General features: G+C 34.6%; 1 protein-coding gene across 3 annotated transcripts in view; it reads left to right on the forward strand.

Annotated features, from left to right (window-relative positions):
• Positions 1-17348, forward strand: part of PPFIA2 (PTPRF interacting protein alpha 2) — a 451253-nt gene that overhangs the window by 356739 nt on the left and 77166 nt on the right. For all 3 annotated transcript variants that reach the window (XM_057741285.1, XM_057741284.1, XM_057741283.1), the window contains 4 exons: positions 2482-2719; positions 6139-6168; positions 10215-10345; positions 12040-12194. In XM_057741285.1, the coding sequence (XP_057597268.1) occupies positions 2482-2719; positions 6139-6168; positions 10215-10345; positions 12040-12194 (554 nt within the window). The remainder of the gene's footprint in view (positions 1-2481; positions 2720-6138; positions 6169-10214; positions 10346-12039; positions 12195-17348) is intronic.

The following is a 17348-nucleotide window of genomic DNA, read 5'->3' on the forward strand; positions in this document are numbered from 1 at the left end:
GGAAAACAATTTGGAGGTTCCATAAAAAACTACAAATAGAACTACCATGTGATCCAGTCATCCCACTCCTGGGCATATACCCAAAGAAAACCATAATCCCAAAAGAAACTTGTACCATAATGTTTATTGCAGCACTATTTACAATAGCCAGGACATGGAAGCAACCTAAATGCCCATCAACAAATGAATGGATACAGAAGATGTGGCATATATATATACAATGGAATATTACTCAGCTATAAAAAGGGATGAGATGGAGCTATATGTAATGAGGTGGATAGACCTAGAGTCTGTCATACAGAGTGAAGTAAGTCAGAAAGAGGACAAATATTGTATGCTAATTCACATATATGGAATCTAAAAATGGTACTGATGAACTCAGTGACAAGAACAAGGAAGCAGGTGCAGAGAATGGACTGGAGAACTTGAGGATTGGGAGGGGGCGGGGGGTGAAGGGGAAGCTGAGACGAAGCGAGAGAGTAGCACAGACATATATATACTACCAACTGTAAAATAGATAGTCAGTGGGAAGTTGTATAACAAAGGGAGTCCAACTCGAGGATGGAAGATGCCTTAGAGGACTGGGGCAGGGAGGGTGGGGGGGACTTGAGGCGGGGGGGGAGTCAAGGAAGGGAGGAAATACGGGGATATGTGTATAAAAACAGTTGATTGAACTTGGTGTGCCCCCAAAAAATAATAAATAAATAAACAAAATTTAAAAAAAAAAGATTAATAATGTACTCTGTTACATGATTAAACCTTCCTTTGGGATTCTGATCTTTGGGTCAAGTTAAAATGCACCATGAAAATAGACTTCAAAATAACAGAATTCATATTCTTTGTGTCAGTGAAAGATTATAATTAAAAGTAAATATGCCTCTTAGTATTTGTACTGACTTTATTTTTTAGAGAAGTTTTAGACTCACAGCAAAATTGGGGGAAAAGTACAGTGATTTCCCATATCCCCCTGGCCCTGAACATGCATACCCTCCCTCATTATCCACATCCTTAACCAGAGTAGTAGATCTGTTACAATTGATGAACTTACAGTGACACACCATATCACGCAAATCCATAGTTTACATTATGCTTCACTCTTGGTCGTTTGGAAAATGCTTAGTGATGTGTATCCATCATTATGATATCATACAGACATAGTATTTTCACTGCCCCCAAAATCTACTGTGCTCTGCCTATTCATCCCTCTCCCCTGCCCAACTCCTGGAAATCACTGATCTTTTTATTGTCTCCATAGTTGCCTTTTCCAGAATGTCATGTATTTGGAATCATACAATATGTAGCCTCTTCAGATTAGTTTGTTTCGTTTAGTCATATGCATTCATTGTCCCTCCAGGTCTTTTCGTGGCTTGATAGCTCATTTCATTTTAGCACTGAATATCATTCCATTGTATATATGTACCAGTTTATTTATCCATTCACCTACTGAAGGATATTTTGGTTGTTTCCAAGTTTGGGCAATTATGGATAAAGTTGTTCTAAACATCCGTGTGCAGGGTTTTGTGTGGACATAAGCTTTCAAATCCTTTGGGTAAATATGAAGGAACACGATTACCGGACTAAATGATAACGGTATATTTAGTTTTGTAAGAAACTGCCAAACTTTTCCAAAGTAAATATATATAAAAAAGAAAACTTTGCAGTGATCATAACCTTGAAGTTAAAAGTTATAGATCATGGGAAATCACAGTAAGTCATTTGTAGTTAAGAGGAAAAAATCTCAGGAGAGGTGTTTTCTAACCCCCATTTTTCAAACAAACTATACTGTTACACAGTTTTATTATACCAATATGCAAAATGTGTATAGATTCAACGTAAATAGGATCTTGAAGCTAAAGTTTTTTATTCTTTATGTCTTTGTAATAAATAATTTATACATATTCTTGAAGCTTCTCCGTATTTAAAGAAAAAAGGTAATAGTGCTTGTCTTCTCACAGGTATTTATAGCAATGGTATTTAAAAAAATTATCATGTCTACATTATTAAATTGCTTGGTGCTTTAGTAAAGGCAACTTGGCTAAGTCAGGGTTTTATTTGGCCAAATTAAAATTATAAATGACCATTTATTGAGGATTCTTTCAATTATATTTTTTCATTGGATAGGAGGTAGATTCAAGACTCTGTTGAGATTTAAATCTCATATATTCGTTCCTGAATACAAATGTAAGATTAGGATTAGTGGCAGAAATTACTTAGGCACTCAAGTTTTTAAAAGAGTTTTAACAGGTGGTAGTATAGAAATGGGGTCAAACTGAAAGTCGGGAAGAATTATATATCATTTGAAAAGAAGGATTTTCTAATTTTCAGCCAGGATGTGCCTGGAATTGATTGAAAGTTATATTGCCTAGGGAAAAATGAAAGTATTAGATTTGATATAAAATGTTCACAAAGTTATTTATTTAGTGAATTCTAATTAACATTATAACAGCATATAATGTATCAAAATTAAACTGTATCTTTCAGACTAATTCAGGAAGAAAAAGAATCTACAGAGTTACGTGCTGAAGAAATTGAGAACAGAGTGGCTAGTGTGAGTCTGGAAGGCCTGAATTTAGCGAGGGTCCACCCAGGTACCTCCATCACTGCCTCAGTTACAGCTTCTTCGCTGGCCAGTTCATCTCCCCCCAGTGGACACTCAACGCCAAAGCTTACCCCTCGAAGTCCTGCCCGGGAAGTGGATCGGATGGGTGTCATGACACTGGTATGATGTGTCCAGAGAACCTTTGCTTCCATTAGAATTACTGATGCATTAGCTGGGATTTATTGGATGTTTATTCTAGTTTAAAGGCTTTCTGTGTATTTCATTCTTTTTCTTTTTTTCTCAACAAACCTATGCGGTAGATACAAATATTAATCCCACTATGAAGTGAGGAAGCGAAGCCTACACAGGTGTAACTTTTCCAAGGTCACATAATAAGTGTAAATGGAAGAGCAGAAATCTGAATGTCACATTAGAAATCAAAATGACTTAAACCATTAAGTTCATTTTTATTGATGATACCTTGACGTAAATTGAGTAAGTTGAAACTGGGTGGGTTTTTTTTAAAACAAGTTTCAAAAATTATTTCTTATAATCGCTTCAATACACCAACATACAATGTTATAATTTTGTAATATACATAATATAATTTTAAAAGAAGAGCCATCAACAATAGCAGCAACTTCCCAATTGAGTTTTATAATTCATGTCAACATTTTCACTCTTCTCTATTCTTTAATTATTTCACGTATCTTCATTTGGGATTAAAAATTGGAAACCTAAATTAGGAACTACCCTTAACATGAGAGAGAAAAAAATCAAAGTACCCCTTGCTAAAAATAACATAGGTGAAATGACTAATTAATATCATGATTTTTAGTCACTTAATTCTCGTGATAACATTTGAAAATCTGAGGGCATTATGTCGAGCGGAAGTAACTAAAATGTTGAGAGTATGGGTAAATCATCCTTGTTCAACACAGCTAGGAAAGAGGGGCTGGAATTTTCTTCAAACTTGCTAACTCAAAAGCATGTACTATTCTGTGTTGTTTTTTTTTTCTGTGATTGGGAATATGTTGAAACGACAACAATAGTGAAGATATAAATATTCTAAACTCTTTACGGAGGTAACAGTCTATGTTTTATAATGAATATTAAAACAATAAAATTCCAATTAAAAGTAAAATTTTGGGGATAGAAGTTAATTAAAATGAAAATAGGTCAAATAATTTGTATGCTGCAAAAATCTAGCACAAATATAACAAATGGAGGAGAAATTAATAATATGACAGAAGAATATTAAGTGTATATAGTGTTTCTGGTCAAAAGGCTGTGAAACTTCTATAAAAAGTGTCACAATGCCTGCATCTCTGGGTATAATATCTGAACAAAGAAGTTTAACTCAATTTCTAAATTGTATCTTTAAATAAACATGTTGCAGTAATGTGTATTGTGGCAAAAATAACTAAGAATTTTCATTAGAATTAATTTATATAAATGCACACCTATGTGCATGTGTGTGTGTGTGAGAGAGTGTGTGTGTATGACACTCTCACCCCAATGGGAGAACTACCTTGTAAATAAATTTTATGAAGATCAAATTTTTAAAATTTCTATTATGTATATCAGTTTAGATATCTTTTTCCTAAATTTTGCAACTGAGAATTGAAACAGAAAACTATACAGTGTAACAGTATGTCCCACATCCAAACTCTTCACAATTATGGAACTTCCATGCAGTGAAATCTATATAAAAGAGAAATGATAAAAAACATTTTTTAAAAAGGAAATACTTACCTCCTTAAGCTATTGAGTTTCCTATTCTTTGCTTATTTCCAGACTTGATATTAAAGACATTTTTAAAGTAGATAGCACAGACAATGGCTAGTCCAAACAAAGGCCAGCTAATCAGAGCTGAGCCTAGCAAGATACAGCACAAACTTTTAGCCAAAGTACTAAGATAAATTAACCCAGTACACTGAGCTACATTATGATCTGCTTATTTTAGAAATCTAGGAACCATCCATCTGATTTTATTAACTAAAAATGATGTTGTCTCTGGCTTAGTCTATGCATATGTAATATATGCTATGGATATTGATGACCTACTTATTATCAAAGCTACAGTAAGAATATTGGCCCACAGAGCATAATTTAGTCAGCATTCAAGTCAAGAAAACTTTGGTTATTTCTGTACTTTTATTTCCTTACATTTTTGCAACCTAGTATTTTGCCTTTTAAATATTATTATTACATGTTAGCATTATAACCTTTGACAGTATTATTCTTTTTATAATAATAAAATAATATATTTATACCATTTAGATATAATGTTTGTATACGTATGACTAGGATGCCACTGCTTTCATTACATTTTCTTAAGCAGTTACTTATAAACAAATCAATGGTAAATGAATATTATTATACTATAATTCAAGTACTTAAAAGATATTTAGAGCATTTTCTGAGGGTAAAAATGTATTTAAAATGTTTAACATCTGACTCAGAAAAGCAAAATTTAAAATCCAGGAAATCTTTATCACCTAAAAAAATCTTTGTCCTCAAATTTGTTATTGTTACAGCGAAAGATAGGTAGGTTTTCTTTTACCTGTATAAAATATTGGAGAAAAAATAATTTTGTTGGATGTAATTCATGTTTGAATATTCAAAGCAAAATTTGAAATTTTAGGGACAAGAAAAGCGGAGATTAAAAAGACGTTGTATTCATTCATATATCATTCATTCATGTATCATGTGTTCATTCATTATATTTATACCTTTTGCAAACATTATTATTTGTCCTGATAATAAAGCCTATTTGTATTTACTTTTACCTCACCACAAATCCATAGGCATAAGTAACGTGTTAATGATATCTAATTAGAACACTGAGTGAAGTAAATCAACCCATTTTTTAACAGCAACAAAAATGTAAAGTAAAATGGAACAGTTAACAAAATGTTTTACTTATATAAGAAAAATAACAAATATTAAGTGAATAAGTTTTATCTAGGGTCATAAAGAAGTAACTATTTTTTTTAATTCTGTAAAAGAGCACCATTAAGGAAACAGCACCCTCAGAAATATGATATACTGAGGCCAGAGCTTTCGGTATTTGGAAATGGGGGGTTTGCTAGATTGCCAGGAAGTTTGAGATCACGTAGGATCAGCATGTCTGCCTATCTGCCCAAAGAAGGTCCAAGGCCCTGCATAGATGAGAAAAAAGAGTGTCTATAAACTACATATATGTGCATTGGATCTTCATCTATGCATAATCTTCTTCACTCCCACCTATATTTTCTTGGGAGGATATAGTTCCATACTTGCTTCTGGCTAGCTCACTCCAAATGTGCTTTATATTCCCTAAGGTCCATGTCTCATGTCTCATGTTTCATACATGTACACAGGATCCCATCATGAAGACCTGTCCCCCCATGCCACTTAGGAAGTTTCCTCTCTAAAATAGCTCCCTGGAGGAATGCTTTTATAATGATTAAAAGACATTTATTTCGAAAAGAATGGAAAGAAAACAAACAAACAAAAATAGTTAAATTACAGATATGATTTAAACTTGTAACATGGTCAAATGGTAATCATTAATTTGTTCTGTTTTATGTTGCTTTTATTACTGCAAATCACAGCCAAGTGATCTAAGGAAACATCGGAGAAAGGTACTGTACATTTCTTTAATCTGATTACTAATTGAACATTGTTTTTCTATGAAAGATTTAAAATTATATTTCTTCAAATGGAAGCATTTTATTAACATAAAAATATTAAAAGTATTTAAGTGTTTTTGAATTGTTTAAATATGATCATAAGAACAAATGTCTCAAGATAGAATTGTTTATGCTTTCTAGGGTAATGATTAGACTGTGGGGACTGAAATATCCTGATTTTCCACAGAATTTATAGACTTCTGTTGGTGGAAATAGATAGTTTACTGTCGATATCTAGAACAACAATGATGCTTGTTTTAAAATATAGGTTTTACCATTATTCAGATATATAAGACCAATAAATCAAAAAACAATTGCCAATAAATGATAACTTCTTACTCACACTTCCCAAGAGCAAGGAGCATGCCACATTACTCCAGGCCAAAGGGAAGAGCCAGGTCAGGAGTCAAAGAGTGAGAGGAGAACATGGGAAGGAATGTTTATTGTGGTTTTCGTAGGAAAGAAAAGGCAGGGTAAGCAGGTTTAGGGTTGGCTAATTTGAACAGTTTCAGTGGATCGTGGGGTCTAGGGACTATCTCTAGTTGTCTGATACCTGGCCTGGGATGATTAAGGCAGAGGAATAGTGCCTTCTGGAGTGTAAAAGCCAGACAGAGAAGATGATTTGGGGTACTGGTCTAGACCGGTTGGTTTACACATGGAAGGCACACTCCAGGAGTGTAGTTTGCTATTTCTAGGAATTAGCTAGCCCTGGGAAGGGCATTCTCAGCATGGCCCCAGATAATAGAGCATCAAAAATACAGAAAATATAAAAATATAATTAATATACTACTTTACTGTTTGGAATGAAGTCAAGAGAATAAATATTGGGTATAGGAAATGAAACTGACTACAGTTCAGATTCACAAAATAAACATCTTGTTAGATGATTGAGAACGGCAGAGCTCAGGCTCACAGGATATCAGATGGGACAAATTTCAAAGATTCAACCTACTATCCAGTACATCAGTCTGTTTTTCAGCATCTTCAAGATGTGGTAATCAGCCTATGCCCTGGTTCCCTGGAAGCAGGGAACTTTTTTTTTTTTAATTAAAGTAATCCTTATTATGCTTACGTGGCCTAGATTGATTGGATTTTTTTTATTTTCCAATGTCTATCTTCTTTTAACATCTTCTCCTGGACACTACCAGTTAGTTCTCAACTGTCAAATTTACCATGCATAATGTTACTACTATTTGTCTTTGACTTCTTCTACCACTTAAAAGGATTATACTGGGAATATAAGAAGAAACCTGAGTAGCTGCTGTAAAAGAATTTTAGTGTGTATAAGGGAAAAAGTCATAAAGGAAGGTCCTGTGCAGAATATAGTCTCAGGGAATTCAGGGAGTAAAGAGATAATTGGTGAGAAAAGTAGGTCATAGAAAGAAAACCGCAAACTAAAATTTGTTGTATATCAGGTTAAGGAGTTATATGCATGATTTAATTTATACTTCAAAAGAACAAAGTAAGCTAAGTATTATCACTTCTATTTTATTGATGAGGAAATTTAATCTTAGAGTAGATAAGTAATTAGCACATGTCATTCAACAAATAAAAGAAACCAAGATTCAAATCCATTTCTGATTCTGAAGACTTTCTCCTCCACTCTGTTTATATAGTATGAGCTCTAAGCATTATTCAGAGAAGTGGTTTGTGTATGATATTTTTAAAAGCTGATATTTTGAAAGTTGGCCTAGTTTGACCCTGCTGTGTGGAGAGAGGAGGGCATTTTATAAGAGGGTTTCAAGAAAAAAAATATCTGGGAATAGAAGTAATCAGGCTTCACAGAAACAGTTTTGGAAGTCAATCATGATTAGATAATAGAATTGTGAAGGCATAAGTAATTATTAGGAAGAGTTTGGAAACATGCTTTATGAGTTTAGATGAAATGTGAGTTTAGAAAGTGTTTTCCATAGTGTTGATATTATGCTGAAAGCAGTCCTTGAAAACGAATCATCTGGTTGCACTATTCGTTGAAATGGAGAGAGGGGATCTTATTAGGATGATTGCCTAGGCTGTTTTAACCTACGTTTGAATGACAAGAGCCCAGACAAAAAATTTCATTGTTTCTCCAACACATAAAGTCTTTATCATATATAAACACATTTTTGCATAATAGCTTAATACCGAAACTAGCAAGACATTCTATCGACAAAAGACGAAAGCAAAGCTTTAAACTTTTTGTTATAGCCATATTGAGAAATTTCTTCATCAGAACTTCTAGGAGCCATCTACCTTTTAGCTATGCTATGGAAAGTCTTTCTCTCTCTCTCGCTCGCTCTCTCTCTCTGTCTGTGTGTGTGTGTGTGTATATATATGTTTTAATGTACAATGGTGCTATGAAAAAAATGCAGCATTTTTTTAAGCTCTTTATTGGAATGTAATTGCTTTACACTCTTGTACCAGCTCTTGAGGTACTCCAAAGTGAATCAGCTGTATTTATACACATATCCCCATATCCCCTCCCTCCTACAACTCCCTCCCACCCTCCCTGTCCTGGCCCTCTAAGGCATCACCCATCAATGAGTTGATCTCCCTTTGTTATACAACAACTTCCCACTAGCTATCTATTTTACAGTTGGTAGTGTAAATATGTCTATGCTACTCTCTCGCTTCATCCCAGCTTCCCCTTCGCCCCCCACCCCCCAACCCCATGTCCTCCAGTCCATTCTCTCAACATCACTAATCATTAGAGAAATGCAAGTCAAAGCCACAATGAGGTATCACCTCACACTGGTCAGAATGGCCATCACCAAAAAATCTAGAAACAATAAATGTTGGAGAGGGTGTGGAGAAAAGGGAACTCTCCTGCACTGTTGGTGAGAATGTAAGTTGGTACAGCCACTATAGAAAACAGTTTGGAGGTTCCTTAAAAAACTAAAAATGGAGCTACCATATAATCCAGTAATCCCACTGCTGGGCACATACCCAGAGAAAACCATAATCCAAAAAGAAACATGTACCATAATGTTCATTGCAGTACCATTTACAATAGCCAGGACATGGAAGCAACTTAAATGCCCACCAACAAGTGAATGGATACAGAAGATGTGGCACATATATACAATGGAATATTACTCAGCCATAAAAAGGGATGAGATGGAGCTATATGTAATGAGGTGGATAGACCTACAGTCTGTCATGCAGAGTGAAGTAAGCCAGAAAGAGAAAAACAAATACTGTATGCTAGCTCATATATACGGAATCTAAAAAAAAAAAAATGGTATTGATGAACCCAGTGACAGGGCACGAATAAGGATACAGAGCATTGTTTTTAAAAATATCCTTATTGTGCAATTAAGTTGATTGTTGAAGTCTTATTTTAATACAGTCTTATTTACCCATCTCTGACAAAATTTATGGTATCCTGAATTGTCTGGACTCTGAACTAAATTCTTTAAAGAATCCGTTCCATCCCATCTGCTTATGGTCAATTTTCCCATGAGTGATCATGAAATAAAAAATTTGCAGAAATTCTGTTCTTATCTTTTATCACTCCCGCTTTACAAAGAAAGCTTTTTGCTTATAAACTGCAACTCTTTTTGTAAACATCCAGGAACACATTTAATTAGCCTGATTTAAAACACTTTATCTGATAAAGTTATATTTTGCCAACTTCTCACTTCAAAAATCTCCCACTTAAAAGATGCCATGTTATGATGACCTAACTATGCATATTTTTATTGAATTAGCTCAAATATGTGTTCAATAACTTTTGTAAAGCTTTTACATGCTGATATATTCAAATGGATTCCAAGATAGCTGTTTCATAGTCCCTGGATATTGATCTGTGATGTGGTGTTTACTTACTCTTAAATAATATTTTTGTGTAATGAGTCCAATTGTGCGTGTGTGTGTGTGTGTGTGTGTGTGCCCCAAGTTTCTTGTTTTGCTTTTACATTAGAATTACTCAAATAGCCTTGCTTTAATGATTCTCCATTGTCATCAATTTCAGTTGCAATTTAGAAAGAATTCATCTGATGTAATGTTTTTGCTTCTAGATTGCAGTGGTAGAAGAAGATGGTCGGGAGGATAAAGCAACAATTAAATGTGAAACTTCTCCTCCCCCTACCCCTAGAGCCATCAGGATGACTCACACCCTCCCTTCTTCCTACCACAATGATTCCCGAAGGTATGACTCTCCCAGCACACTGCACATTGTTTGTTCTCCTTCCAAAAATATTCTTCTGCCTTTCAGTGTTATCAGACTGCTTCAAAATTTATATACAATTTTTGATTTGAGCTATAATTCTGCTCCCTCTCCACAATGTCACTTGTGAAAAAAATAAATTTTCATCCCAAAATCAAATTTTCAGTTTTAAAATTAACTGTATATTTATGGCTTTGTTACTAGCCAATATTTATGAGAATAGCTTTTCTGTTTTTAGTGGATATTTCTTACTAAAATGGAGTTAGACTACAGGAAGGACTTAATAGGATAGTTACAAAAAACTAAAGAGATTCTAAGACAAGACTGTAAATTTGGCTTCCTGTGTAAGGATAATTAAAGTCTGAAAAGTCCGTGATTGTACCCCAGTTACTTTTAACAGACAGGTATGTAAATCACCCTATGGGTGCTGCTACTGCCAGCTATAACAGCCTCTCCTTAGGAAAAAAAAAAAAAAACACATTTGCTGAAATATTAAAAGAAAAGTTTACATGCGGAAATACTCTGTCATAGCAACTCTTCATAGCACTGCCTAAAAAATTGAAGCCTATCTCTATAATAATTAATGCCATAAATAAATCTAAGCATGCAATTTACATCTTAAATGTACGTTCTTTCACTGTCATCAATTACAGCATCTCTGAACACACGATTGATATAACTGAATGTAAAGGCTTAATGATTAATACTTTAAGAATCTGTCTTCTAAATAGTATGTTTTACAATAAACATTTCTGAAAACAGAGCTTTCTGTGCCAGCAGACATTTTTTCCTTCTGTTTTGTTTGTTTTTAATTTCTAATATGAAAAAAAGTTACTCCAGCTTCAAAATTTATACTTACTCTCAAAGAAAGAGTGAAAAATATTGTAACATATGAAAAGTATTATCTTTTGGAGTTTAGATTAATTTGGATGAATAAAGTTAAATAACTCATCATGATATTGTCAAATTTACAACTATAAAGAAGGATAACAGTATCACTGAACCCATCCTATTACTACACTGTCAAATACATTGACCAGGAATGGAACCTAGACCAACTTGCTTGGAAATCGTTTCAGCTTATCATGTACCTAAAAGAATATCTGAGAACTATAAGAAGAAATATACAGTAATCACTAGCATATATGATTTGTTACTACAAAATCTCACCCTGGTGATTTAAAATTCAATGAATTAGCCTCCAAAACTGAGAGAGAGAAAGATAGCTAGAGGAAAATCCAGTAAAGCCATGGGCTAGAATAGGAACCAAAACTTTAATAGTTATATTTAAATTTCTTGTCACAGGTCATTATGTTTAAGATCTAAAAAACAAACTCTGTGAGAAAGAAATAGGTAAAGTGTCAAGGACTAAATTATAGGTCATATAACATGTATTTAATAAACCAACCTATGTTCATTGATTCGTTTGATATTATATGAAAAATAAGAAAAAAATTTGGAAAAAAAAAGAAAATTTTCTAGGGAAAATCTGGAGGCTCAGGCCCCTAAGGCTGAGGAAAGCACACTTTAATATGCTTAAGAAGAAACATGGGAAGAAAAGGAGAAAATAACATTCAAAGTGTACTTGTTCCTCCTTTTATCCAAGGAATTTAGTCTTGTGTACCTTGTGGATGTTACATCAAAGCAAGCAGTTTGTCCTCTTTCGTGTTTTGCAGTAGCTTAACTGCCTCCCTCGAGCCTGAAAGCCTTGGGCTTGGCAGTGCCAACAGCAGCCAAGACTCTCTTCATAAAGCCCCCAAGAAGAAAGGAATCAAGTCTTCAATAGGACGTTTGTTTGGTAAAAAAGAAAAAGCTCGACTTGGGCAGCTCCGTAAGTATGCATGTTTGACTTTCCATTGCCACTCATTTTCCTCACTTCTTAGCATCCGTCTATCTTTTGTTTCATTTCTCATATTTTTATTTTTTCCTACCTGACCAGCTTTCTATTTTAATCAGCTTTGTAAATCCAGTATAGCTGAATAAAGCTTGACAAAAGATTGAGGAAGAATATTGTAAAACTTTCAGTCCATTTAATTTCTCTGTTAATAACAATACCTAGAATTTATGTAATGTTAACACTGTGGTAGACAGAAGGGCCTCTGAGGCAAGTGTTGTTCCTGTCATATCTTTATTTAGTGATGAGAAAACAATATAATTTGCAGAAATGAGATTATCGTCCTAGGGCCATGTTTCAGAACCAGCTTGAAACCATTGAGTATACTGTATAGATGTGTATAAGAGCTTAGTTGTGTGAAATTAAAAACTTTTCCATTGAAAAACTTAAGAAGCCTACAAAAAAATCCTAAAGAATTTCTTTTTTAGGTCAAAATAAAGCATTATAAAGGTCATAAAATGTAAAAGACAAGGTTTCTTTGTTTTAAACTCTTACAAATTTCCATTAGCAAACTCGACAACATGTAGGTGGGGAAACAGAAGGAAAAATCGGGCAATAGGGATTGTGTTAGGAATCATTATTGTCGGTGACTAATTGAATAAAATAGATCAGTACATTTGAAATGATCCTAGGTACATATATAAATACATGGATAGCTTGATGAATGGATGCATGGATAGATACATATAGATAGATAGAGTCTGAAACAAAAACAATATGTGAAATGTATTTCCTAAAATGGTGATATATACACTTGGCTTTTTTGTTTTTTTGGCATCTTTCTACATATTTATTTTTTTCTTCTGAAATCTCTTTTCATCATCTTGGTTATTTATGATATCCTCTTCTTTTTCCCCCCTGCTCTTCTCCTTCTATTCAGTTTAGAACTAGAGTTAAATTACAGGGGAAAGGATTTAGCTCCTACCTCTAATGGTAAGTGATGAACAGAATGATGCAAAGTTTTTAGCACTCCCTTTGGATTCTCAGATAAAGGAATTATTATTCACGAGTAATGCCCCAACCCCCAGACTTAGTTTTCTGCCCTGGCACCACAAGAATTTCTGAGAATAATATTCATTTTTGCAGATTTACAACCCTACTATTATTCAAAAACATCTGACTTCCCTGGTGGTGCTGTGGTTAAGAATCCCCCTGCCAATTCAGGGGACACGGGTTCAAGCCCTGGTCTGGGAAGATCCCACATGCCACAGAGCAAATAAGCCCCTGCACCACAACTACTGAGCCTACGAGCCACAACTAATGAGCGCATGCTCCACAACAACTGAAGCCCCTGTGCCTAGAGCCCATGCTCCACAACAAGAGAAGCCACCACAATGAGAAGCCTGTGCACTGCAACGAAGAGTAGCCCCTGCTCTCCACAACTATAGAAAGCCCGCACACAACAACGAAGACCCAACACAGCCAATAAGTAAAAATAAGTAAATTTATTTTTTTTAAAAATCTTTCCCCACTTCCACAGCATGAAACCCATACAAAATATCAGAAGCCATAGGAAACCAATATTTATAACACATGGGCAGCCAGTTGTGTGGTTGAGTATTATCATCAGGAGAATTAAATCCTCCTTGGGTTTCTCTTTCGCAGGATAGGAACCCCTTAAGATATATAAAAAGAAAAGTATTGTTGCATAAGGAAAGAAGTGAAAAGGTAATTATTGGGGGGATATAAAATATACATCCTGAGACATTGTTCTAGAATTTGTTTTATTTGATAACTATTCATATTCAAAATCAAGGTATCCAGGATATAATTTAAAGTCTAGAAAAATATAGAAGCTTCTGGAAACTTAGGCTTTTTAACCATTTTCAGTGACTGTGTGTCTGTATGTCAGAATAGATGAGAAGGAAATCAATTATGGTTAGGTTCTTATCAATTCCATCCAAGTCAGAAAATAGTAATAGTTATTCAAGATCACATTATAGACCTGAGAAGATTTCTGAGCTCTGAGCAATTTTATTTTACTCTGTAGAACAACAGAGTATAAACAAAGGCAGTGTCAGTAGCATAGTAAGGACTGCAGTGCTGATGAGAAGACAAAGACGGAAATCTACACCTCTGGGGCTATCTAGAAGAGACACTGAGGGTGAATGAACGCTCATGGAGAAAGCAAGAATAAAGGTCTTACTGAAAATAATACTTGAGAAAATAAGAAAACACAAGCACAAGCAGGTTTCAGGAAATCATATTTTTTTTCCAGAAGAAATGGGATATGGTACCACTAGTGCTTTTGTTGAGGGATATGGACTCATGTTTACTTCTGTCCTGAAAGATGTCATATCCAAGTTGTGAGGGGAAGATGGTGAAAACTTACCAAACCCAGGAGCTACCACATCGTACTGCTGACTCACACATCGGAAGAAATTAGGGAAATATCTCTAGTGATCATGATTTGAAAATCTTGACCTAGAAAACTCAGACATGGGAGCATTGTTAGTGTTCTCTCTTCTACCAGTGAAAATAGAAATGGAAGATAGGAAATGGTGGCATGGAAAGTAATATGGTAGCAGGATGATGGTGTCAAAGAACAAAATTTGAAATTTTGAACCATATCCCAAGATTAGAACTCTTAAAGAGTTTAGCTTATAAAGGCAAAGAAATATAAGTTAACCTGAGAGTAGCTATGCTAGATGCCTTTAAATGAAACGAGGTGTGGAAGAAGAAAACTTTCTAAATAGAACTATGGAAATATTCACTCAATTTCATCAGGAATGACAAACAACAAGGGAGGAATTCTTAGTAATTCACAGAGGAGGATATTTGTAAAGGGGACATTATTTTCCTTCCACAACAATCTGAAAAGATAGGGTAATAAAGTGAACTTCAGATATGATGAATCAGTCAATATGACGAATCAGTCAATGTGACTGCATTGATAACCACAAACCGTGGAGAATCAAATTCAATATACATATAATCTATTTTTACAAATGTGTTATAGCAGAGGCAATGTAACTGTGGAAACTCCCAAAACTCAAAGGAAGCAACACATTGAAAAGCATTTAAATAAAGCTAAAAATACTTTAAAGGTAAAGTATTTTAAAAAATAAAACATATATACGAGCCATGTCTCCTTGAAAGTCACAATTGAATTTGAGGAGAGTGTCCTGACAGAGGAAATATTCCTTCTAGCAGACTTAGGGATCTGGTTTTAGTTTCTCTTTCTCTCTTCTTCTTTTATTTTCTTTTTCTTTATATATTACAAGCACCAAAATGAAAAGATGCAAAAGCAGGTTTGATGATCTCATTAAGTGACATGGAGACAGCAGGGCCAATAAATACCTCTACTTACTTCCTAGAGCATATAATAGATTCAGGATATAATAACGTCCTTTAAAGACTTAACAGCCCAAAGACCACAACTCCCCCCTCCACCCCAATTAATGCATCCAGATGCAATGTATCTCTGATATTTCCATTAATCTTTAAACATGCTCATAGCTAATCTATATCTTAAAAGTCGTTACTTAATCCTGCCATCTTCACCAAATATTCACTTATCTTTTCCCTACTCTTATAACCCAAGCTTAAGTGAGTTGTCCACAACTATTTTTACTTCCTGATCTGTCAACCTTCGGTATCCTGACTTCCACACATAAAACTCTAGAACAAGTTCAGTCTTAACCAATATGGAAGGAGAGGTTAGACATTAGCAAAGCAATTTGATGATGATAAACACAATTATATTTATGATGATGTAAACTTAAGTTGTACATCTGAAATAGGTGACCTCTTCCTAAAAACAGATTCTAAAAAATTTTGGTACAAAAGCTGTATCTATAACAAATGATAGATATAAGTGAATGGCATAGACATGTAAGAACAATGCCCAAAACCACCAACCAAAATAAACTGATAATTGGAAAAACTGCCCAAAAGGGGAATTATAAAATTCTTATATTTATTATTTTTGTATAGTAATTTTAAAATTTAAAGAAAATGAATACAATGAAGTTGTACCCTATGTGAACAAAATATACAAATAAGTGGACCTATTCCCAAACTCTCATTTTTGCCTCTATCTGCTTAGTTGCAAGCAAAACCTTATCCAGAAAAGAGGCACTAACAGGAGGACGTTGAAGGCTGAGAGAGTTGATGTCTTGAGGAGTGAGGCAGGGGAATGCTGATAATCCAAAGTCATTTATTTATTCCTGCGTTGAGTGAATAGCACGTGTTGAGCCAATGTGAACTATAGAGTACCAATCATGGACTTAGGAAAATGGTTAAAGCATGGCATTGGCATCAAAGAACATTCAATTTCGTGAGACGGATAGTACACAAACATAGACAAACTTTCATTTAAAACAAATCAAAAACTTCAGTATGTTTCTGGCCCAGAAAACTTTTACCTGCTTCATTGTCTGTCCTGTCAAGACAACCAGGAGCAGGGGTTCTGAACCTCAAGATGGACGATTAGGCATCAGTAATTGGAATCCTGACTGGCTTGACTTTTAATTTTATCTGAAGGCATCAACCTATTTTGAAACAAAGCAAATTAAATTGTGTTTAAAATAGCCATGTCAAATGAAGCTTGTTTGTTTCTTTGGCAAAGTTACTCAGTAACAGAACAGGAAAGGCATTTGGGTGAGCTGTGACTCTTGATAACCCTGTAGACAAGATGTCAAAATGGAGCCTGGGTGATGGAAAAATTAGGCAGGATTAATAACCAGTTGAATACTCCTCCTTGATGAGTAGACTGATGCCACCTTGGATCCAGGTTTCTAGTGGCATGATTAGGATCCACTCTGTTCTTGATCCACACATCCCCCAATCACCTGGACATGAGTATTTCAACAGCACAGTGATCTGATTTATGAATCACTGGTATGCAAAGAAATCACAAATGAAAAAAATGTCTTCTTCCTTAAAGACTACCTCAAAAAAACTGACTTATGGAAGATCCAAAATATCCCACTTTAAAAGAGTAACTCTCAGGAGCATTTTTACAAGAAAAATGTAGACTTTTCATGTAACTCTAAAGTCAATAAATTTAGTCCACATTACTAGACATACAGTATTGAGATAAAGGAAGACTCTTCCATTCTATTCTGCTGTTGTAAAACAAGGGGCAAG

The sequence above is a fragment of the Hippopotamus amphibius genome, chromosome 7 (assembly GCF_030028045.1).
Source record: "Hippopotamus amphibius kiboko isolate mHipAmp2 chromosome 7, mHipAmp2.hap2, whole genome shotgun sequence".
Taxonomy (NCBI): domain Eukaryota; kingdom Metazoa; phylum Chordata; class Mammalia; order Artiodactyla; family Hippopotamidae; genus Hippopotamus; species Hippopotamus amphibius.